The following is a 23,994-nucleotide window of genomic DNA, read 5'->3' on the forward strand; positions in this document are numbered from 1 at the left end:
AGGTGTCATTTGTATGCATGCAGCACATGGTGAAATTCCCTCTTCATCACAACAGTTAAAGCTGTCCCTCTTTTGTATCTGGTCATTCTAGTATAGCTCCTGCAGCTTTAACCATTGTGATGAAGAGGGAATTTCACCAAGTGCTGCATACCTACAAATGACAGCTGCTGAAATTCCTTTTTCTATGCAACTGTTAAAAATGCAGGAGCCCTGTCCTCCTTCTCATATGGTCACCCTAGGTAATCACCAGAGCTTGGCCAGTGTTCCACAGAAAACAATTTCTTGAGAAATTCTTTGACTGCTGACTGTTTACTTAGATTGATCATTGTAGAGATCACAGGTCATCATCAGTAGAGATCACAGGACAATTAGAGCAATGGATGAGTGTTCAGGTCTCTTCAAACTCTTCTAAGGTAAAGCAGCAAATGAAAAAAATATGGGCAAAAAAAAAAATGCACGTCTGTTCTCCATCTCTAATTCTGTTGAGGGTTTCATTGAAAACTGGTGTTGCAATTGCAGAAGTCAGAAAAATCTCAACAAACTAGGTTTTAAATAGGCTGTGACGATTAGGGAGGAAACAGCAGAATGCAATGATCACCAACAGCATTTATCTCCATGGCTTTATTTACAGAGTGGTCAGAATGTAGGGTTGTTGGTAGGACTCCTTTCACAGCTGTCCAATATGTAAAACTTTAGCTTTTGAAGCTTTCCTGGTACAGAGGTAAAATAGTGTAGAAACTTTACCCACTAACATTTCTGCAGAATGTGCAGCTATTAAAGGAATAGGAATACTGGCAGAAAAAAGTGGTAATCCTTTTAGGAACACCAAATACAGGATCAGAAAAAATATGCTCCCTTAGTAGTTGCAGAGGCACAGACTATGAGCTTTTCTACATGAAGCATTTATCGTGGGCTCATCATTCCCTACTCATGGTTGTTTATAGGTTCTGTAGATGACATCACCCTCCAGTCTCAGTTACATTTTTAAACAGCACTTTTGGGGGAGTCTTTTTTAGAGCAGGGAAATTGGAGTATTATTTCTGGTAGTAAAAGAAAATGCTGTTTCCACTTACGTATTCATGCTATTCTGCTATACCACAGTGCCACCCAGAGGTTATGTAGTAGAAAAGCAGGATAGGAAATGCTCCTCACTTGGATCTCAATTTTGCAACGAAACTGATTAACAGCCTCGTGTAAAAAAGCCCTAAAGTGGCTTGACGGAATTTTGAACAGCCAATTAACCAGCTTGAGCTGCCCTTTTGGTGTGCACCAACATTCTAGGCTTCCATTCTAGAGTTAATATGTTAACCCTTGTTTATGACCAAAAGGTTTGCCCTTTTATTTGTTTATTTTAAATATTTCCTAACTGTCCTTCATCAAAATAAATCCCAGGGCAATTTACAGATTCCTAAAATTAAGTTTGCCAAGTTTTTGTTACGTTCCTTGCTTCATTCCCTACCTTTAACAGCAGCTTGATTCCAAGGCATCAACTGATGCTGATGCTAATCTCCATCAGTGTGAAAAGCTTCATTTTCCAATTTCCATAGATCAAGCTGTTGTTAAAGGCGCAGAAGCTGACTAGGCTGGTTTGTGTCAGGTTAATTGGCAAATCCTAAAGTTCCCAGGGATGCTGAATAATGGGATTTCTTGACATGAGACTTAATCCTTGAAGATATAAACCCCCATCATGTGGCATATGGGCACAGCAGATAAGTGTTGGAGGCACAGATTAATCTCACAACTGCCTCTCTGAAAACTGCACGTGGATCCATTTGCAGTCCTGCAAATGGATTACCGATTCAGGTGTAGAAGGAACTTTCCAATTCTTTGAGCACCCAGGTTCTAACGAGACATAGGGCTTCTCTGCTCCAGGCTTTTTATCCAGCAACTTTAGTTGGGCTTTTGTTTCCTAATTCTTTGCGGGATTAAGGACTCCCTTTACATGTGCTTCTCCCCTTTTCTTCCCCCAAGGGATTTCCTTTCTCTGCAAGTTCTATATGTTTTATTATACAGCCACTAGATGATACTGTGGTATAACTGCGGTTATAGTGGAACTCCGCAATACGGCACGATTTAGCCTGCCATTTTAAATCAGTGCATTTTCCCCATTACAAATAAAGCCACAGGGGCCCTGGCAGTTGACAACGTCATGTAAAGGACCCATGAACTTCCATGAGTAAGCAATCTCGATCACAGGATAAAAGCCTGGTATAGAGAAGCTCATGATGTTAGTCACATCTTCAGCCCCAGCATGCTTGATGTTTTTTAAAAATAAATATATATTATTTAAAAACATTTTTATAGTGCCACCTCGCCATTTCTGGCATTGTGGCGCTTTACAATAAAACGTATTGTAATAGGTGCAGGGAACGCTGATCAAATTTGCAGATGACACAAAATTGGGTGGGATAGCTAATACCCTGGAAGACAGAAACAAACTTCAAAGTGATCTTGATAGGCTGGAGTGCTGGGCTGAAAATAACAGAATGAAATTTAATAGGGATAAATGCCAAGTCCTACATTTAGGAAATAGAAACCAAAGGCACAGTTAGAAGATGGGGGATACTTGGCTCAGCAATATTACAAACGAGAAGGATCTTGGAATTGTATATCGCAAGCTGAATATGAGCCAACAGTGTGATATGGCTGCAAGAAAGGCCAATGCTATTTTGGGCTGCATTCATAGAAGTATAGTTTCCAAATCACTTGAGGTACTGGTTCCTCTCTATTCGGCCCTGGTTAGGCTTCATCTAGAGTATTGCGTCCAGTTCTGGGCTCCACAATTCAAGAAGGACACAGACAAGCTGGAGCGTGTTCAGAGGAGGGCAACCAGGATGATCAGGGGTCTGGAAACAAAGCCCTATGGAGATAGACTGAAAGAACTGGGCATGTTTAGCCTGGAGAAGAGAAGATTGAGGGGAGACATGATAGCAGTCTTCAAATACTTAAAAGGTTGTCACACAGAGGAGGGCCAGGATCTCTTCTCGATCCTCCCAGAGTGCAGGACACGGAATAATGGGCTCAAGTTAAAGGAAGCCAGATTCCAGCTGGACATCAGGAAAAACTTCCTGACTGTTAGAGCAGTACAACAATGGAATCAGTTGCCTGGTGAAGTTGTGGGCTCTCCCACACTAGAGGCCTTCAAGAGGCAGCTGGACTACCATCTGTCAGGGATGCTTTAGGATGGATTCCTGCATTGAGCAGGGGGTTGGACTCGATGGCCTTGTAGGCCCCTTCCAACTCTGCTATTCTATGATTCTATGATAAAACAATTTCCATTAAAAACCCTCAACCCACATTAAAATTTAAACCACCGCCACGATGGATTGGGATCGTGGCATGTGAGCATGGGGTCATAAAGCCTTTGTGGCCACCATGCTTGCAATCCAAATGGGGAGGGGGACACACCACCTATTTCAAGTACACCGAGGCTAAAGGCGTGAATAATATCATATCTATTTTGGCCTCCATTGTTCTTCTTTGTAGAGAAACATGGTACTGATGATAGAGATGTCTGAGTGACCTGTGGCTTGCATGAAATATGTTTGGAAATAAACTATGGTCTAGATATGCCCTCAATGCTCTGATCCCCAACAATTTCACAAGCCTACATGTACCACAGTTCCTCCATGATAGTTCAAAGCTGGTTTAATTACATTTCTGCAGTGTTATCACCAGAATACAACACCTCCCACCCAGATATAGCAGGCATCAGAATTTACTCTGGCAGATCTCTGATGAAACTCCTTTAACAGCTAAAGAGACACACAAGAGCCAGAGAAAGAGAGGAAAATTTGTTCATATTATCCAGCAAAAGATAGTTATCTAAACAGCAATATAAAATGAAGACATTGTTTTAAATATATATATGGTTTACCATAAGTTACTTTATGTTTCCCCATCTGAACAAAACATTCTATGTAATAATGAAGGACGAAACCTCTTTACATATTTCAGCATTATTGAAAGATAAGAAGCAATTAACTCATTACTCTTTGCCCTGCTAACATCATCATGAGAGGATGACTACTGCTTCAGTTTGACATGATGTGCTTCCCCACATGGACACAACGGGTATGTACCATATAACAAAGTTTATTAGTCCTTCCCCGAACTAAATTGCAGCTGTTTCCATTTACGTTCTCAAGATGCCGTTCCCTTTTTATGAGGTAAAAATCACCTTATGACAATACTATGATATCAAAAAGAAATGTGTGGGTATTTCCTAGAGGTCACATGGAGAAAAGTCATAATCACCCTTGGTTTGTGGTAGTCGAACTGAACATTTCCCCCCCAAATGGCCTGAGGGAATAGTTTTCAAACTATGTTCCAGTGAACCAGGGAATTCTCTGGAAGCTTATCAGAGGAACCTCAGTAAGAAAAATCAATCATAGACAAGTTTCCTTAGAAGATGGCTCCCCACCCCAATACACCCACACCCACACACCATCTTTCATGTACATGTAGCCAGAGGAGGGTATATTGGGTGTGTTCCGGGACAGGGGAGGGAAATGACAGGCTTGCAGGTTTATTTCATTTTTTTACTGGAAGGCCAAAATTTATCTACTCAAGCCAAATATAAAATGGTAGCTCAGGGAGCAGAGTAAATTATCTACTGTACCCCATGAGAACATAAGAGCCCTGCTGGATCAGACCAACGGGTCCATCTAATCCAGCACTCCGGTCACACAGTGGCCAACCAGCTGTCAACCCACAAGCAGAATATGCTTTAATAGCACTTTCCCACCCATGTTTGCTTGGGGGCTGCTGAAGGAGGCCCTGCTCCTCGTCTTCCTGCTCTGGCGTGTGCCCCAGGAGGGCTGGGCCTGCTCCGGACTCCACAGTGCTTGCTTAGGGGCTGCTGAGAGAGGTGGCTCTGCTCATCATCATCCTTCCACGCCCCTAGTGGCTGCTCGGAATTCAAGAAGTATCGCACTTTCCAAGGGGCAGAATACATCACCAAGGGGGGGGGGGGAGAACTGCAATCACAGCAGGACATAGTCAACGTCATCCGAGTCCCTTGCTGCGATAGCAGACATAATGGTCAGTGACTTTCTGGGGCCTCCGGAAAGCGCATCATTCTCCCCTGCCACACTAATGGCAGCCAGCATTCATGTGGTGTGGGGAATGACACGTTTTCCAGAGGCCCCAGAAAGCGTGCTTTCCCACCCCCCACTAGATGTCCTCTTTTTTGGTTTCCCAAATATGGTCACCCTATGCCTTACCTAAGGCTTTCTTACAGGCCGTATGAGCTTTAAGGCAATACTTGGGGTATTTTTGCCCTGCCTCTTTCATCTTCAGCCTCCCCGACCAGTGGTCATGTAACCCCCAAGAGCTTCTCTAAAATTGAATTCAGCCCCCAAGAGCTGAAAGAGGTTTGACGCCATTTTCAGGCCTGGCCAGTGCTCCATACCAACAGAGTGTCCATTTGTCCAAAATCCTCTGCAATATGCTACGGTTCCATAGCAGAAACACAGAGGTTCCCCAGCAGAAACGTCGGTGCGAAAATGCTTCCTGGAAGGTACAACGATAAATGAGGAGGGCCACAGAGGAGGGCCAGGATCTCTTCTCGATCCTCCCAGAGTGCAGGACACGGAATAACAGGCTCAAGTTAAAGGAAGCCAGATTCCGGCTGGACATCAGGAAAAACTTCCTAACTGTTAGAGCAGTGCGACGGGGGAATCAGTTACCTAGGGAGGTTGTGGGCTCTCCCTCACTAGAGGCATTCAAGAGGCAGCTGGACAACCATCTGTCAGGGATGCTTTAGGGTGGATTCCTGCATTGAGCAGGGGGTTGGACTCGATGGCCTTGTAGGCCCCTTCCAACTCTGCTATTCTATGATTCTATGAGTTATATTATTTACACAAGCTTTACAAAGCACAAACCTGGCAAACAGACTATGATTTTAGAGAATCGCAAGAACTAGATAATCAAGAAAGAGATGATAGTAGTTCTACCAGGTTTTCATGCGGAGCTCAGCAGCACAGTATAAAATGAGCGAAATGCAGGTTTTTAACAAACAAACAAAAAACAGGATCTCTTTCACTTCAAAAGGGAAGGTGCTGAATGACCACAGTTTCAGCTGAGCTGTGTTCTTAGACAAATGTTAACAATTTGTTTTGGAACACAAATTCCAAGTAGTCTTTAGCCTCAGGTCGTTTCCTTCCCCCGTGGTTTTCAATGGTAGTAGTTGCTGAAGGCGTGCAAAATGTACAGCAGAGTGGTGATAAAAGCAAAGAACTGAAAGAGAAAAGAAAAAGAGAGTTGATATATAGAGCGTTTTGCTGCACGCTTGTTACTGGGCACTCACGAATTGCTCACAGGATGTCGTCTGCCTCTCGCGCGTCTTCCGCTCCTTCTCTCCTTCCTTGCGCAGCAAAAAAAAACCCGAGAGAAAGTCTGGTTGCTGCTCTCTCCTGCTGGACTGAATGGGCTTCGTTACTTCCTGTTTTCAGGAAGCGATGACGGAGAAGCGACAGGAGCCGCGTGTTTCTACCCAGATGTGATGGAGCTTATAGTGCCTATTGTTGTTCCTATTGTTTCGAGCTGCCAGTTTCCCAGAGTACATTAGAGCAGCCTCCTCCAACATGGGTTCCTCCAGATGTGTTGGACTGCAACTCCAGTCATTCCTAGCTTTGTGATGGAAAGGAGGCAAGAAGGAGCGGGAGACGCATGGGAGGCGGATGACGTTGTCAAAAGGACCTGCAATCATCCGTAAGTGGGGGGGGGGGTAAAGAGTGTCCGATGAAACGCTCGTCTGATGACGTTCTTGGCTCCATAGTTGGCAAACGGCTGGTCAGACTGCTGCCCTGTTCTTCCGTCTCTGAGGGTAAATCGCAGATATCCTCCAAAGGCAAAGCAACGTTCAGGTTTTTGCTAGATGTAGTGAATTGGTTAATGAGCCAGGTTGTGGACTTCACAGAGTTCCTAAATGCTGATAGTAGACCTGTGTAGTTTGGCCTAACCAGCAGCTTTGTAGTTAAAAGTAGGCTGCCACACACAGGCAAGTTGGCACCATCATGGGTGACAAGCTATGTACTGTGGATTGTTCCTGTGTGACAGAACCCATCTTGTCTCTTGTCCGGACTCACTCCCCGATCTGATCGCTACCTCTTTTCAGTCATTGGCTTTTCCCCACCTTTAATTTGTTTGGTTGGTCTTTCACAATAGCACTATAGCAGAATAGAGCTATAGCAGTATGAAGAAATAAAGGGGGGGGCAAGCAACCCACAAGAGTGGGGATAAACTGACCAAAACATTGACAGAATGGGAAAAGTAGCTTTGTCTTGGTCAGTTCCATCCCTGCTCTCATCGGCTGCTTTCCCCAGTTAAAAAAATGTCTTCGTGACACCATAGTGCTATTCTGCTATAGCAAAAGACCACCCAAAACTTTTTAAAAGTTCATTTGCACAAATGGCCAGACACAAGGTTTTTTTTAAAGGCGGGGAACCAGTGACAGGGCCTCCAAAGTGCCATTTGGCCCCCAATAGAGGGGCTCCCAGTGCTAAGGGCGGCTTGAGACAGCTTGGCCTCTGTCACAAAGTGTTATCTGGAAGAGCAGCAAAGATTTTTCTCATTCTTGCCAAGCGACTCGCTCACTACTTTCCTCAAGCCGTTGTTCTCATCATGGGTAAAATCACCCCTAGGACAAGCCATTGGTTGTGGCTGTGGCTTGTTTCAAACAAAACTAGCCCAGGGAAGTTGTCCAGTTTGGGATGACATGCTAACCCATCATGGGTTGTTCCACACAACAATCCACAATGGGTTGACGTTTTGTGCATACCTGGCCAAGGGATCCTTAGCAGAGGTGGGGTGCCTTTAATTAATTAATTAATTAATTAATTACATTTATATCTCACCTTTTTTCCTCCAAGGAACCCAAGGTGGCATACATAATCCTCTTCCTCTCCATTTTATCCTCACAACAACTCTGTGAGGTAGGTTGGGCTGAGAGTCTGTGATTGGCCCAAAGCCACCCACTGGCCCAAAGTCACCCAGTGAGCTTCCATTGCCAAGGGGAGAATACAACCCAGATCTCCTGACTCCCAGTCCAACGCTCTAGCCACTACAGCAGGCTGCCTTGAACTTACACACCAATCTACATTTTGTTCGTGGCACAAACCAGCTTTGTCCATTAGAGGCTTTCTAGGGACTGCTGGATACGAAGCTTGATGCCTTCTGCACATAAGGTGGGCATAAGGAAAGAAAGGCGAGCTGCAAATGGAGCAGGGCCGGCCCCATCATGCAACAGGGCGAAGTGAACTGTGTCAGGTGGCACCAGGTGGGGGAATAGATGAAGGTAGGAACTGATGTCTTAGAGTGACCATATAGAAAGGAGGACAGGGCTTCTGTATCTTTAACAGTTGTATAGAAAAAGGAATTTCAGCAGGAGCCCGTCTACACTTGTCTAGATGAAACGTAACAAGTTGGCAGAGATGACGTCAGCAGTCACGTGATGCTGTTGTTGTTACGTTTCTTCTGACTTTTAAAACCGTTCCACTTTCTGTTAAAATCGTTTTAAAACTAACAATGTGCCCCAACCTTTCGTTGTATTCAATGCCGTCTTTCAAAGTCATGTCTCGTGACCATGGTCTTTGCTTCCTGATTAGGACGTGAGGGCTTTTCTAGGGGAGGGAGAGGTGGCACAATGCGACGAGGGGGAGGGGGAGGGGGAGGGAGGGCGGTGAAAGAGGGGACAGAGGCTTAATTTTTTAAAAAAACCGCTTATCTTTCGGGGCGCACGTGGCCCCTTTAAGACGCTGCAGGGCTTCCCTCGTCCCTACGCATCGCCCCGCCTCCCTGCCTTCTTATCCCGGCAGGTCTAGCTCAGAGTCACCGGAAGAAGGAGGTTTACTTCAGAGCCGGTATGAGCATAATCAAGAACGTTCTAAAGAAGAGTGTGCCCGGGTAAAACGATAGAAGAAAAGGTATTTCGATTGACTGGGCTCAAGTTGCATTTTGTAACGTAGCAAGGGAGGACGCAACAATGCACTTAAACAACGGTGTAATGAATAGTGTAGATCCTGCCCTGGTGTCATTTGTATGCATTCAGTACCTAGTAAAATTCCCTCTTCGTCACAACAGTTAAAGCTGCAGGAGCTATACTAGAGTGATCAGATTTAAAAGAGGGCAGGGCTCTTGCAGCTTTAACTGTTGTGATGAAGAGGGACTTTCACCAGGTGCTGCATGCATACAGATGACACCTACTGAATTTCCCTTTGCTATACAACTGTTAAAGATACAGGAGCCCTGTCCTCCTTTCCATATGGTCACCCTAGAGGTCTGAATGGAGCAGCAAAACACTCCACAGTGTCGGACTCTGCTTCAAATGTCTTGGGCCAGCCTTTAACTGAAAGGTTTTGAATAGAAAATGTAGACCCACCAGGCTGTACAAGTATCTTACCGTGGCTGCAGCATTGAGCTGATAGGAGCGAGGTATAAATTGTTTGTCTACTTCCGTCTCGGAACGGATCGTTGCATTAGCCTGTAAGACTGCAGCACTCATATATAAAATGCCAGTGGCTCCATGGTAAAGGCTATCCTGAAAAAGGAGAGCAACATATGTTTGTCTAGTTCACAGGTGGGGAACCATTTTTGGCCCGAGGGCCAAATTCCAATATTTAAAGGGACTTGGGGCCCCTATTTCAGTCATGGATATAGCCCTGGGTTAACCTTTAAGCAATATAAGCACGTGCTTAGAGCGCCAAGGGAAGAGGGGGCACCACCAAAATGGAAAAGTCTGCTCTTGAGAGCACATAATTTCAGTAGAGATAATATCAGATCTTATTTTGTCTTATAATCTTTTGGAAGGTGATAAAAAAATCATTTTCAATAAATTTTTGCACTTGTATTTCCCCCCTTATAAAAGTTTTATTAAAAATACATAAAACAGTGATGAAAATGTGTATGTTTTTTCTGTTGCCCTAGTTATAAGTAAGTAATTGGCTTATGTTGCTTGCTGCTATTTGTTGTTAAATAGATATAATAAAAAACAGTTTATATTTAATATAGTTGTGTGTTCTGGCGTGGGGGGTGGCCTTGCAGAAAACTGAGTTTTTAATGTCTTATTTCACCTTCAGCACTTATTGAGTCTTAATGTCTTGCCAGCTAAGCAGTGGAAGAGCCAAGAGGGCACCATTATTCGGCTGTGCTTAGGGCATCAGCTGGCCTTAATCCGGCCCTGCATGGATGGTGCCAAAATTGAAGGGGTGGAACTACAATCACAATGGATGCCATCAAAGAAGCAGGGTCAATTTAATTTTAAAATATTCTAGCCATAGACCTTTATTTTATTTATTTTTAATTTTTGATTTTACAAATCTAATTTAACGTAGCTCATACCCAATTCACATTCAGAGTAGAAGTGTACTGTGGGGGGGGGGGCCTCCACCTCCCCATCCATCAAGACTCTGAGATCAGGGGTTTAAAAGAAAAGATGAATTCTGCAGCCTATGGGCTTTTCTACATGAGGCTTTTTAACCAGCCACTTTACTGGGGCTTCTGCTTTCAGATTCTTAGGATCGGCTCCTTTATATATGATTTCCCCCCCCCAGGGATTTTCTTTCTCTTTCTATGTGTTCCAGTACACAACCACTAGGTGGCACTATAGTATAGCAGAATTGTGCAAATATACTACAGTTTCATTCCGCCATTCCCTGATATACCACACTAAAATGTTTGCAAACAATGGGGAGGCCCTGAAGGATAATGATGCTGTGTAAAGCACCTGCAAAGTACTGTGAGTGAGGAATCACAAGCACACAATAAATGCCTCATGTAGAAAGGCTCTATATACGTTATGCAGATGAAGAAAATATATTCATAGTGATGAGATGGGGCAAGGGAATTCTGAAGCTGTGGCCCTGGGAAATCTACTCAGACTGTCTGTCTTTTCCCCTACTTACCAGGATTCTCCAGGACTCAAATTTTTTGTGGAAGCCAAACAGGTAGGACAGTAGAAGCACCAGGGAGATGAGAAAGGAACTGATTGACACATACATAACCCATCCCTGCAGCATAGGGAAATGCACGGTGGTAGCTGCTACAAGGATCCAAACCCAGCAGCCAAAGATCTGTAAGGAGGACAGAAAGACACAGTCATAAGCATCAGCATCACTGAGCCCATTTATACTAGGGGTGTGCAAAATGGGTCTTCTCCGCCCCAAAATTTGAGCCAAAGCGCCGTTGAAGTGATTATCTGCTCCAATTTTGGAGTGGCTCCCCTTACTCTGCCCCATCGGATTACCCATCGGAGAACCGCCCTTTTTTGGATAACTGCTCTAGTCAATGGAAATTAATCAAATGCTCCCTCATTTTTAAAGATAAAGAGATGAAACTTGACATGGTAATAGCTCTTAAGGAGGGCTTTAGCCATGTCAAGTTTGAATCAGATCCATTCATGCTTTGATTTTTAGGAATTTTTTAAATGAAAATTTAAAAAATGCTTACATCTGTGTAATTTTTAAAGATAAAAAGATTAATATTGGCACAGTGATAGCTCTTAAGGAGGCTATAGGCATGCCACATTTGTAACAGATCCATTCATGCCTTGATTTTTTAGGAATTTTAATTTCCGCCCCCCCGAACTATTATCCCCCTTAAACACACACACACACACACACACGGGGGGGGGGGGAGGAGAGAGAGAGAAAGAGAGAGAGAGAGAGAGAGAGAGAGAGAGAAAGAGAGAGAGAGAAAGAGATTAATCCACCCTTGCACATATATGGAGAGAGCTTTTATCCTTTACTTTGCTGATGCAGAGCTCCACTGCTGCTGGTGGAAGTTTCTACTCCAGCCTTCTCTAACCTGGTGTTCTCCAGATCTATTGGACAGAGCCCCCCACCCTGCACTAGAAGGCCAGCCAGCCAACAGGAGTAATAGTTTAACTGAAATAAAGAGCCTGCCTGTGCCTGACTCAGGTGTAGAAGCTTTCTCACTCATGATGACAGCCAGCCCAGCAGCACTTTCACTCTGTAGAAATGTGGATGATTGACTTCTTTGTCTGAGCAAAAATACGCCCCCCTCTCCGCTGCCACCCCCTAGCCAAAATCAGCAGCCAGTTAGTTTTTCCCACTCCCCTGAACACTGTAATTGGAGGAGAACACGGTCAAGGACAGCACTGTGACAATTCCTAATTGGTTAGCCACAGATGTCAATATCAAAGCTACCCCTCACCCCACTCAGCATCTTCCAAATATGGAGATATTCAATTCAGACACACACACACACACAGAGAGCAGGATAATTTTGGAGACTTTAGTAGCTCCTGTTGGGCACATCTCCACTCTGATATTAATCGATGGGTTTGGAAGCAGCCAATCTCCACTCTGGAAGATTGAATGCTCCGCGAATGTTCACAGTTACCAGATAATTCCAGGGCAGAGTGCATATCCCTAATTTATACCATATGGCGCTGGCTCCAGGTTTTGTAGGGCTCCCAGGCAAAACACCCTCACCCTTCGTCAGTGAGTCAACCTACTCACCCCCATTGTTACCCTCTGATTTTGCTCCTCCTCCTCTTTCTCATCATTGCTGCCACTTGCCTGCTTGATAGGAAGAGAAGCAGGGAGCCAGAAGGCAGTAGTGGCTACTGCTTCACCTTCTTGTCACCACCATTATCCCGTCCAGAGCAAGAGGCAGGTGATCCAGCAGGCTGCAATGGTGGAGCAGCAGGAGGTGGAGCAACTCCAGGGGGAGACCAAACAAAGGAAATGTATCCCAACTCTGAACCGAAATGTCATAAACCAAAATGGGATGAGCTAACTGGTGGCGAAAGAAAATATACAAACATATCTGATAATGACGCTGTTCAGATTACATGCTAAGCCACAGCAGTGAAGCATTTTGAGCTAAATATTGTGGCTTAGCACATCATGTGAACCATGACTTTAAGGTAGATTCCTGCAAATGAGCAACGGGTTGAACTCAATGGCCTTGTAGGTCCCTTCCAACACTACTGTTCTATGAGTATATGACTTACCTTGTCATGTGAACCATTCCTAACCATGGTGGCTACATAACCACGGTTTAAACATGCTCACTAACCATTTACTGCAAAAAGGTTAGTGGGCTAACCATGGCTTAGTGCGTTGTCTGAACAGGCCCAATGTTATTTTATCTATTCAGGCTAAAAACACACATTAAAAAATGATGGAGGAAAAACCAATACCAGGAGTAACCAGTACCAAGTAAAACAAATGTGTTTCGACTTTTATCTTCTAGACTTTTATGTACTATTTTTGTGAACCACCCAGAGAGCTTCGGCTATGGGGTGGTACAGAAATGAAATGAAATGAAATGAAATGAAATAAACAAACAAGGCCACTGACGAAGACTTTTGTTCAAAATGTGTTTGGTTTTACTTGGTACTGATTAATCTTTTTAAGAAGGGCAGCAAGTTTTTAGTTGTTTCATTTCTTATGATTGTATTTTTACGACCCGAGAAGGGGAGAGGCGTTTGGGCAATTTTCTACGTCATGTGCCAAAATACCCAGCCTGGCCTTGGGTACTGTGCCAATCTGATAAAAAAAAAAGTGTTATCTTAAACCGAAAACAATCCAAAGAACAAAATAGGTTTAAGGAAACTGATTAGAAGCAATGTGCCAAATTCAAGTGGAGCTATACCTGTTGAATTAAAACGTGGGTCCATAGAAAATATATTTAATCATAAAACACATATATATCAAATTTAAACAGAACGGTCCACAAACATACAACAACAATAATCCCAAACGCGTTTTGGACCTTGGGGTGGAATGCGTTTGGGATTATTTTTGTTGTATGTTTGTGGACCATTCTGTTTAAATTTGATATACTTGGGTACTGTGCACCTTGATGTGGGCAGGGGTTACTATTTGCTACTCCATCTCAGCCAGTAAAATGTCCAGCCCATTTAGAGTGTCTGCACAAATGCAGACAGGGAAGGGAACTTTGTACATGAGGATAAGATGGGACAATCAGCCCATTTTCCCCCCAAAGGTTTGCAGGTTTACTTTGAAGTTATGCACCACTGCACCCACTAACTATCAAATGTGGACACATTCCTGGTTCAGGTGTTCCTCTAATGCCTTTGATTACATCTTAACATTATTCAGGTTTATCTTGACGTTGGAATGTGTAAACTCTCCCAATGTTCTGTGCCAATCTAAAAGGCATATATTGGATGGAGTACAGGAAGCAAAACTAATATTCAGCTAGCAGTTACAAAATCCAATCTCATTTCTTCTTTATAAGTTCAGTGACAGGTCAGCTTATGCTTGATCACTTTCTAAGCAACCCTGAAATATTAGATTTCACCCATCCATCTAACCGTTAATAGCAAGAAACAATTAAGATAACAATTATGTAATGTAAGAAAAAAGCTTTGTGTACAAAATCCCTTAAAGTCACAATGTGCTTTGATCCCAAACACTCTTTATTAAGGCATTACAAATGCTTTAAAAAAAAACACAATTTATATACTGTAAGTAATTATAAAAAATTAAAACCTATTCATTGCATCTAAGGCAGAGTTGTAGATATTCACACTAAAGGGGAAAGTCTGGACATGTTTTTGGTTTCCTAAGCAAATTAAAATCCATCACCACCACTATCTATCTTATTGCATTCCAAGCAGTATGAGAGCAGCATATTTACTGCTCAGTCCATATTTACTTCCTCCATTTGGGACTGCAGTCTAAATGACCAACATACGTGTGTGCGTGCATGTGTATGTTCATTTTTAGTTTCAGTGATGTAACTATTATAATAATGTGATGCACATTTAGTTCCTCAAGACTCAATAGCACACCAGACACTTGGCACAATGGTTAACATAAATTAGAATCCCCATTTCACCAATGGTCACTAGGGATGGGCTGTAGCTCAGTGGTAAGAGTCCACGCTTTGCGTGCAGAAGGTCCCAGGTTCAATACCCCGGCATCTCCTGGTAGGGCTAGGAAAGAATCCTGCCTAAAACTCTGGAGAGCCGCTGCCAGTCAGTGTCGACAATACTGAGCTAGATGGACAAGCGGTCCAACTCAGCGTCCTATGTTCCCGATTGCCTCTGTGCTCTTGCTCCAAAAGTGCAGTCAGTGGCGCTCTCTCTTTACAACTGCAGCTGCTTCTGGAACTTGAGCACTCCAGACGTTGCTCATTTCAGCTATACGGTGGGATGACTTAGTTCTGAGCAAATGTGCCTAGGTTCAAGCCGCACGGCTTCAAAATGAAACGCTGGTACTATGGGTGCTTCCAGACAGAAGGACCCTAGCACTAGCGTGGTGCAGCTGTTCTTTTTCTCCTTAGCAGATTTTCTGCATTAAGGAAAAAGACGGAAGAGGAGGTAATTTCATCGGATGTCCTCTTCACTTTCATTGGAACTGCTGTCATCACTGCCAAAATCACTTTCCTCGTCTTCTTTTTATATATATAGCAGCTCCAATGAACATGAAGAGGACATTCGCTGACTTTTACTTGTTAACCCTTCTCACAGAACATAGTTTTTATTTTGTAAATGGTAATTTTTTGCTGAAGATTTTAAAAACATTTGTTAAAAACAATTCAACCTAATAAATTGTCTTTTTAAATACTTCATCATACTCGTCCTGTTTGAAATTTTGTAAAGAACATTTGAACATGTTCAACTGTAAAAAAAAAAAATCACAGTTGAACATGTTCAAAATGATCTGTGCATCAGATCAAGAGATATTTAGGGTGGATATTTTTGAAATGAGAGCCCTGTATCATAAACTGTAAAATCATACAATCCTGAGAAAGTGGACGTATAACATCACTCCTAATTCCCTAAGCGTTGGGGCAAACTCCATGTTACATTTTCTTAATCTTCATTATAAAGTGCAACTTTTTTGTTCTTGAGTATTCTTTCGAAAGTCACATAATTTTTTGAGTAAATCATGGTTAAACGTCGCACATAACCAATGTGAACACTAATTTTATATGTTCAAATGAAATCATCTCAAAAACTAATGGAGTTAACAAAAATGTGTAACTGCAAAAAGTATTTGTCATTAAATTTGAAACATTTCAGAAAAAAATTAATCTCTGTAGCATAAACGGGTGAGAAGTTATGCATATTTAAATGTGGCAACTACATCACAGTGTGGCAGCCATATTGATGACATCATCATGCAGCCCACCACCACCACTGGAATTTTGTAAGACTCACTTTTCTGAGACACTTATGTTATATATAAACAAATTCACTAAGCTTTTGCACTCTTCGGGTAAATAAATCCTGGTCTGGCTCTGGGACTAACACAATTTGCTCTGTGAGGTAAAATTTATAGATACTCTCGGAATAGCTGTGACACCTAGCCATAATTCAGAGAAAAATTAATGGCATGGGTGGAGGGGAGGTGGGGGAGGCGTGTGATTTTATTTAGGGCATATTTCATACTGTTTGTGCAAACCTGTCATTATGAATAGACTATGAACCTTCCAGGTCATTAATCCTGAAGTAAGAACACAGCCATACATTTCTCTTTGGGTGTCGGTTCCTGCATACCTACTTCAGCAAGCACTGTAAACAGACACATATTTTGTGAAGGTGTTCCCCTACCTACCCAGAGCTACCAGTGGGGTGCTGGTGGGGAAACAAATCTGGCACGCCGTCTAACATTCCATACCTACTAACAGGTACATTTTAACTCCTGCTTACTCAGAAGTACAAGGGCAAACATCATACTGAAGGGAGGCAATGACCCATCCTTTTTCAGAAGCCGTCAGACAGGTTCTCGAGGGTGAGGAGGGAAAAATATGTGTGGCTATTTATTTATTTTTAAAAAATGGAATTAAGATCAGAACCTCATTACTTCAGTCTTTATAAGGGTGCATACCGTTTCAGATAAATTGTAACCAGTTCAGAGAAAGTGCAACAAAGATGATCAAGGGATTAAAAACTGAGTCCCAAGAGGAAAGTTTGAAGGAACTGGACTGGGGGGGGGGGGATGTGGTGGCCCATTTCAAGTACTTAAAAGGTTGTCACACACCAGACGGCTGCAAACTGTTCTTTATCATTCAAGACTGCAGAACACAAAATGATGGGCTTAAGCCACAAGGAGGCAGATTTCAGTTGAACTTCTGGGAAAATGTCCTAGGGTTTGTCTAAATGCATGGGAAAACCCTGGGGTTGGTGTGCAGTGGCACAGCACTGATTATACGACACTGCTGCAATCGCACCCCCACCCCCAGGGCTTTCCACTGAAGCTGTAGAGAAAAAAAGTTGAGGACTTACCACCAATGTTTTTCTCCAGAGCGAGGTGAGGACATGCAAGATGGCATCAAGATAGCCCCAAAGCCTCACTCCGGAGTCGCCATGGAGGCGTGTCTGGGCAGTGCCTGGTGGAAGGTGACCTGCAATTGGTCATCTTCCACCAAGAAGTGGGCAGGGGGAACCCTGTCCCTGGATGGCCACCCAGAAACACCGCGCTCCCTCCTCCTCATCGGAATTACACAACGCGGAAAGTGCGGGGGTTTTGAGGGACCCAGCACCAACCTGGTGCCGTGAAAACACCCCCTAATGGTCAGAGCAGTCAGACAATGGAACCAATTGCCTAAGGAAGCGCTACACTCTCCCTCGCTGGAGATGTTCAAGCAGAGACTGGGCAGCCATCTGCCAAGGATGCTTTAATATGGATTCCTGCACTGAGCTGGGAGTTGGACTCAATACCTAAAGGGCCCCTTCCAGCTCTATGATTCTACTAGTGAAAAGCCCATGTTGCCATGGACACTAGCAACTCTGCTCCATTCCCCACTTTTTTTGCCCCTCAGTCCTCTCACCACAAAGGGGCTCATGAATAATGCAAAGGTGGCTCATGCATGGTGAATCCCCCCTTCAAAATTTTCACACAGCGTGGCCCTGCCCCCTCCCTCGTGTGCCTCAATTGGCCACCTCCATTCCCTTCTCCCTCCCCACTGTCAGTAAAGCTGAACTGCGTGCACTGTGCCTATGGACTACCTTCATGCCCACTGACTGGCCGAAGAGGGCTGTCCATCATCTCGCTGGTGGAGGGGCTGCCCTGCCTGTTTGGCTGGAAGGGAATAAATTAACTGCTGTTAAAGCTCAAGCGTCAAGCTTTTTCAAACTTTCAAAATTTTCTGCACGTCTACACTGCTCGAGCTTCAGTTTAAAACAAAAATAATCAAAATTGGCCTGGTAGCTCTTCATTAATAAGCCTTACACTACCGTATTCTTAGATGAGATGTTTCAAAAACTATACTGTTTTCTAAAAATTATATTATTTATAAAATGCAAGTACTCTGAGAGGAGTAGCCAACTATGGTCTGTACAAAAGAAAACTCAATCACATGCACGCACAGGGATCAAAGGCCAGCAGTGTGGCCAGATGACTGCCCAGAGAGTGGCAGGCAATGGGAGGGGGGGCAGTGGACATGCTGGGGGTCATTGGGGCTGGCAGTGCTCACAACAGCATCCTGCTCATTTATTTTTATTGTCAGGGGTGCTGCCGGCCAGACAGGTACTTGGTTACAGGTGTTCATTTTATAGTTTTTACTTTAAAACGTTATGATGATGATGGAATTGATATCCCGCCTTTTCCCCCCCAAGGAATCCAAGGAGTTTATAACCCTCCTCCTCTCCATTTTATCCTCACAACAACAACCCTGTGAGGTAGGTTGGGCTGAAAGTCTGTGACTGGCCCAAAGTCACCCAGTGAGTTTCCATGGCGTAGTGGGGACTAGGACTCCGATCTCCCAACTTCCAGTCCAACACTTTAGCCACTACACCACACTGGCTCACCACATTTAGCGTTTTCTACTAGAAAAAAATGGTGCTTATTCCCTAATAAATGTATTTAGTATCTGGGCCACAGAAACAAACCCCAGTTTTTCCCTGTAGTCATGATGGTACTATGTTAAGTGAGTTTAAAGTGTGAAGCCCCATGTGCTCCTTGATGCATATTGGCAACCAAGCGAGGCGTGGCGTTGTTTTTTGCTCTAAGGTGTCACAAATGTAGGAATTGAAAGGCATGGGATGGGGATGGGTGGAAGAAAAATATTAGCTGCGTGCTTCACCCAGCGACACTGCTGCCAAGGCAAGGGTCCAACTAGCCATTGTATATGCTGCAGTAGCCAACTAGATGCCTCTGGGAAGCCCAGTAGCAAAGCAGGGGCAGTAAGCATATATACACCAGTTGCTGGGGAACATGGGTGGGAGGGTGCTGTCGCACCATGTCCTGCTTTGTGGGTCCCTGGTCGATGGCTGGCCAGCCACTGTGTGAACAGAGTGCTGGACTAGATGGACCCTTGGTCCGATCCACATGGCTCTTCTTATGTTCGCAAAGCATGAAGACAAATCACAGAGGATGTTGTGGCCACCACTGAATGGAGTGTGTGAGGGGAGGAAATCAAGGATTTGGAGGTAAAGAGGTGGTTACACAGAGTGCCATTTGCTTCCCCACCCCCCTGCCTAGCCATCCACTTCATTTGTCACTGTTCCTTAAATCGTCCAAGCATGTCCAGCTTGGGGCACCTTTTTGGCTCTACCCAGGATGATTTCACTTTTGCAGGAGGAAACCTCACTATTAAATAACAGCAGCAACGGCAACACATCAAGTACGAGTACATAAATATTTAAGTGTACAAATGGCACATTCTACACCCACTTATGTCTACCCAAATGCATGGGTATAGGATTGCAGCCTAAGGCGTTAATCCAAAACCCATTTGCCTGGGAGTAATCCCCACTAAACTTAATGGGACTTAATGTATAGGCATTGAACTGTAAATATGTCTTCATTCTGCATTCAGTAAGGTTTGCTCCTGCATACGTGTGCAGAGGATTGCAACTCTAGTGACAGTATCTGGGCTAGAGCTGGCCACAAGAAAAGCAAAAAAGGTGCTCTGGGCCAGAGATGCCTGAACAATTTAAGGCATAGCAACTGCACCTAAAAAAAAAAAAAGGACATTGTAAGGTTGGGAAAAGTACCGAAAGGGCTAATTGGACCCACTCCCCTATGAGGAAAGGGATTCATTAGTTTAAGGGGGAGAAGGAGGAGTAAGGGGAGACATGATAGAGGTGTAGAAAATTATGCATGGCGTAGAGAATGTGGATTGGAAGACATTTTTCTCCCTCTCTCATAATACTAAAACCCAATGGGGTCACCCCATGACACTGATTGGTGGGAGATTATGACAGATAAAAGGAAGCACTTCTTCACACAGAGCAAAGTTAAACTATGAAATTCATTTCCACAAGACGTGATGGCCACCACTTTGGATGGCTTTAAAAGGGGATTGGACAAATTCTTGGAGGAAAAGGTTATCAATGGCTACTAGTCCTGATGGCTATATGCTACCTCCAGGATCAGAAGCACTATGCCGATGTACACCAGTTGCTGGGGAACATGGACGGGAGGGTGCTGCTGCACTCATGGTGCTGCTTGTGGGCTTCCTGTGGGCAGCTGGTTGGCCACTGTGAGAACAGAATGATGGACGAGATGGACCCTTGCTCTGATCCAGCAGGGCTCGGCTTAGGTTCTTAAATAAGGTGGATTGCTGGTGGGGGGAGGGGGAGGGAATCCAATGGGACTCCCCACAGCTTTCTGTCTGTCTTCATAACTTTGTTTTCCTCCCCACACCACACACTCACTCACACCATTCGGCTGTTACCCGTGGCATCCCCCGTGAACTGCCTTTCCTTCCCCTTCCTCATCTGAATACAGCCAAAATTTGAAGAGGGGGGAAAAACCCACATCACTCATTTAATTTGACAACCAGAATTATGCAGTTTGGATCCATGCTCATTGCAGAATGTATTCCAAACCTAGAATGGGGGTCTTTTAGCACTGCACTGAATATTTGTGGACCTTTGATATCTGTTGTGAAAAATGAGTTTCGAAGGGTGTGAAAAGGGGCCGTGTGAAAAGCTCTGTTCCGCTGCATTGCCATTTCTTCCCATGCCTGCTTGCAGACTTTGTGCCATCTGTTTGCTTTAAAATGTATTTCCCTCTTCCAGAGTGATGACGTAAGTCAGGTGTGTCAGTCATATCACTGGACCCTGGCTTTCCACTCTGCAAAGCAGATATTTCTTCTTGTTCAGTCTTTGTTATCAATGCCATTTGGTAATTTCTTTCATTAATTAAATTGGTGACTGTAGCAACTTTTGTTGGATAGCATTCGTAGTGACAGGTATGCGCCCTACCCTTGCCAAAGTCCAACAGAGCTACTACAATCCACCCAATATACAACTCACTGGAAAGATGACTAGGCTGCAACAATGAACTCTCTATGCCATGTCAATCAAATTATGGGCTACAACTTCCTGAAAGGTGTCAAGGTGAAGCAAAGCTGCAAAATGTCACTGCCAAGAACTCCATGACGTTTCATTATAACATGTAAGGATGGCCCCTAGATAGATAGATAGATAGATAGATAGATAGATAGATAGATAGATAGATAGATAAGATGAGAGAGAGAGAGAGAGAGAGAGAGAGAGAGAGAGAGAGAGAGAGAGAGAGAGAGAGAGAGAGGAGTGATTTTGGAAAGTCAAGGAGTATCAATGGATATAAGACATGGGTAGGCAGCCTTTTAGGGCACTGGTGTCAGAATCAGGCCCAGTCTCCCTGGTGTGGATCTCAAATTAGAAGCTGAAGAAGACTAGCTGAGACAGGAAGCAGAGAAGAAATTCTCCAAGACTCTCCTAGAGTCAAGGAGGAATCTTCCCAGGAGCTTATCAAACAAGAAGCCCAAACTCAGAGATCATCTCCCCCCACCCACCCCAACCTCCTCCAGAAACTTAGTCTTTGGAATTGACAGATCCCAGAGGTTCATCAGGTGAGTGTTTTATCACACGCTTGCTACTGCCCACTAATGGATGTATGTGCATTCTTTAGAAGACAACATTCCCCTACTGCTCCTTCCGTTTTTCTATCGCAAAATATACCCCTTTTAATGTGACTTAAAAAAAAAACAGAATGTGCTTCCATCTTTTCTCTTGCTACGGAAAATCTCTTAAGAGAGAAAAGACAGAATAGCTGCATAATGCCTTGATTGCTCGCACTAGGACCCCTCCATCTGGAAGCACCCATCATTTGTCAAACCTACATAGATGCTCCAAAATCTTAAAGCAATCTGAATATACATCCCATTGTATCACTGGAATGCAGATAGGTGGTGTCAGCAATTCAACCTGCATCAGGTTTGCCCTTGCCATTTCTGACCCAGTAAGTGAGACACCTGTGGAAGCCTGCTTATAAAAATGCTAGTTTAACAGATAATAAAAGCCTTGATATCCAGTATTGAGGCTTTTATTATCTATAAAATTACGCTGCCCGAGATGTCTGTGACTGTCAAGCTGCATAAATTATGCAAGTGGCAAAAGTCTGGAACTATTATTCCCTGACATGTCTACATGCTGTGGAAAACACGCATTTGTCGCTGTGTAATATGGGAGGTGGCCTTTTGTTAGATGGAACGCAGGACTGAAAAAGAGCTATAATAAAAGACAGTCGGTAGACTTACCAGCTCTGGCAGGATCAAAGCATAGGGTATTGTTCTTAAAATGTTCAGTCCAGAAGGAATATTTTCAGGTGCTGGGTAGACAGGAGCTGGTCCCGTGGCTTTGGAATCCATGTCTACGCAGGCTAAATAGCTGAAGTTACAGCTCCACAACACTCAGTTATCTGTGCGACAGCACAGTTGGCACACGAAGCTTAAAATACTATCCACTGACACACCCAGGTGGACGTCAAAGGTGAAAGCAGTTCCAGCTCGGCAGGTAGCTGCAGTCATCAGAAAAGAATCATTGAGTATGTAAAGGCTGGTAAGGCCAATGAGAAAGAGAACAAGCAACCTACCCGAAGAGGGAAAGTTCAAGAAAAACACAGAGAGAGAGAGGGGGGCGGCATTTAACTTCAGTTGCAAGACTCTGTGCCGCCCTATTATTATTATTATTATTATTATTATTATTATTATTATTGCAACATCAATGTACATTTCCCAACCTGGTGCCATCCAAATGTTTGGACTACAACTCCCAGGATTCCTGACCATTGTCCATCCTATCTAGGGTTGTTGGGACTTGAGGTCCAATATATCTGGAGGGCACCAGGTTGGGGAAGACTGAGCTATGTTTTGTAGGCTGGTATCTTTGATTTCAGTGGGGCTGTGCATCTGTTCTGGGTTTCAGTGATTTGGGGGTCTGGGTACAGCACCTTGGATAGCTCCTTTAGAGTTCCAACTGGCCCCGAGTGAAAGCCAGGGCAGATTCACAGCCGTGAGCCACCAGCCTCCATGGGGCACTGGGGGTTTCTTCAACTCACCCAGTTTCTAGCCATTGCGACGTGGGAGAGAAATCTTTCAAAGCGGGCTTCCCATTTGTTCTGAAAGACTGCAAAGATCAGAAAAAGCAACAAACACATCTTGTGGTCTTAAAAGTTACCCTTGAGAGTTCTGGAATCCGAATTTTGCACCATTGAGATTGGGAAAATAAGCGAATGGTGAAGGGTGAGAGTCTTTCTCTGCTCAAGAACTACATGACAGGCCGGCACTTATTTATTTATTTATTTATTACATTTTTATACTGCCCAATAGCCGAAGCTGTCTGGGCGGTTCACAAAAATTAAAACCATAATAAAACAACCAACATCTTAAAAGCACAATTACAAAATACTGTATAAAAAGTACAACCAGGATAAAACCACGCAGCAAAATTGATGTAAGATTAAAATACAGAATTAGAACAGTAAAATTTAAATTTAAATTTAAATTAAACGTTAAAATACTGAGAGAGAGAAAAGGTCTTCAGCTGGCGACGAAAGGAGTACAGTGTAGGCGCCAGGCGGACCTCTCTGGGGAGCTCAGACTTACGCATCAGTCCATCATCGCTGGTATAAATGTCTCGGCCAATGCCTGAAAGGGACAGCAGGATAGCAGGACAAAGGGTGAGGAGAGGAAGAACGAAGTGCTGCTCCTGCCTCAAGGTCTCTAGCCTCTTTTTTGCTCCGAGATCAACACAAGGGCATTGCTTGGAGGAAAGGT

At 43.9% G+C, this 23,994-nt stretch overlaps 1 protein-coding gene across 1 annotated transcript; it reads right to left on the reverse strand.

The window, feature by feature from the left end:
• Window positions 1–6,177: 6,177 nt before the first annotated feature.
• On the reverse strand, window positions 6,178–22,669 carry MALL (mal, T cell differentiation protein like). The gene is made up of 4 exons (XM_063125542.1): window positions 22,477–22,669; window positions 10,905–11,072; window positions 9,404–9,541; window positions 6,178–6,240 (listed from the first exon to the last, which is right to left on the reverse strand). Exons 1-4 carry the CDS (start codon window positions 22,585–22,587, stop codon window positions 6,178–6,180), a joined length of 480 nt encoding a protein of 159 aa, XP_062981612.1. The 5' UTR covers window positions 22,588–22,669.
• Window positions 22,670–23,994: the final 1,325 nt, after the last annotated feature.

The sequence above is a fragment of the Elgaria multicarinata genome, chromosome 4, assembly GCF_023053635.1.
Source record: "Elgaria multicarinata webbii isolate HBS135686 ecotype San Diego chromosome 4, rElgMul1.1.pri, whole genome shotgun sequence".
Taxonomy (NCBI): Eukaryota; Metazoa; Chordata; class Lepidosauria; order Squamata; family Anguidae; genus Elgaria; species Elgaria multicarinata.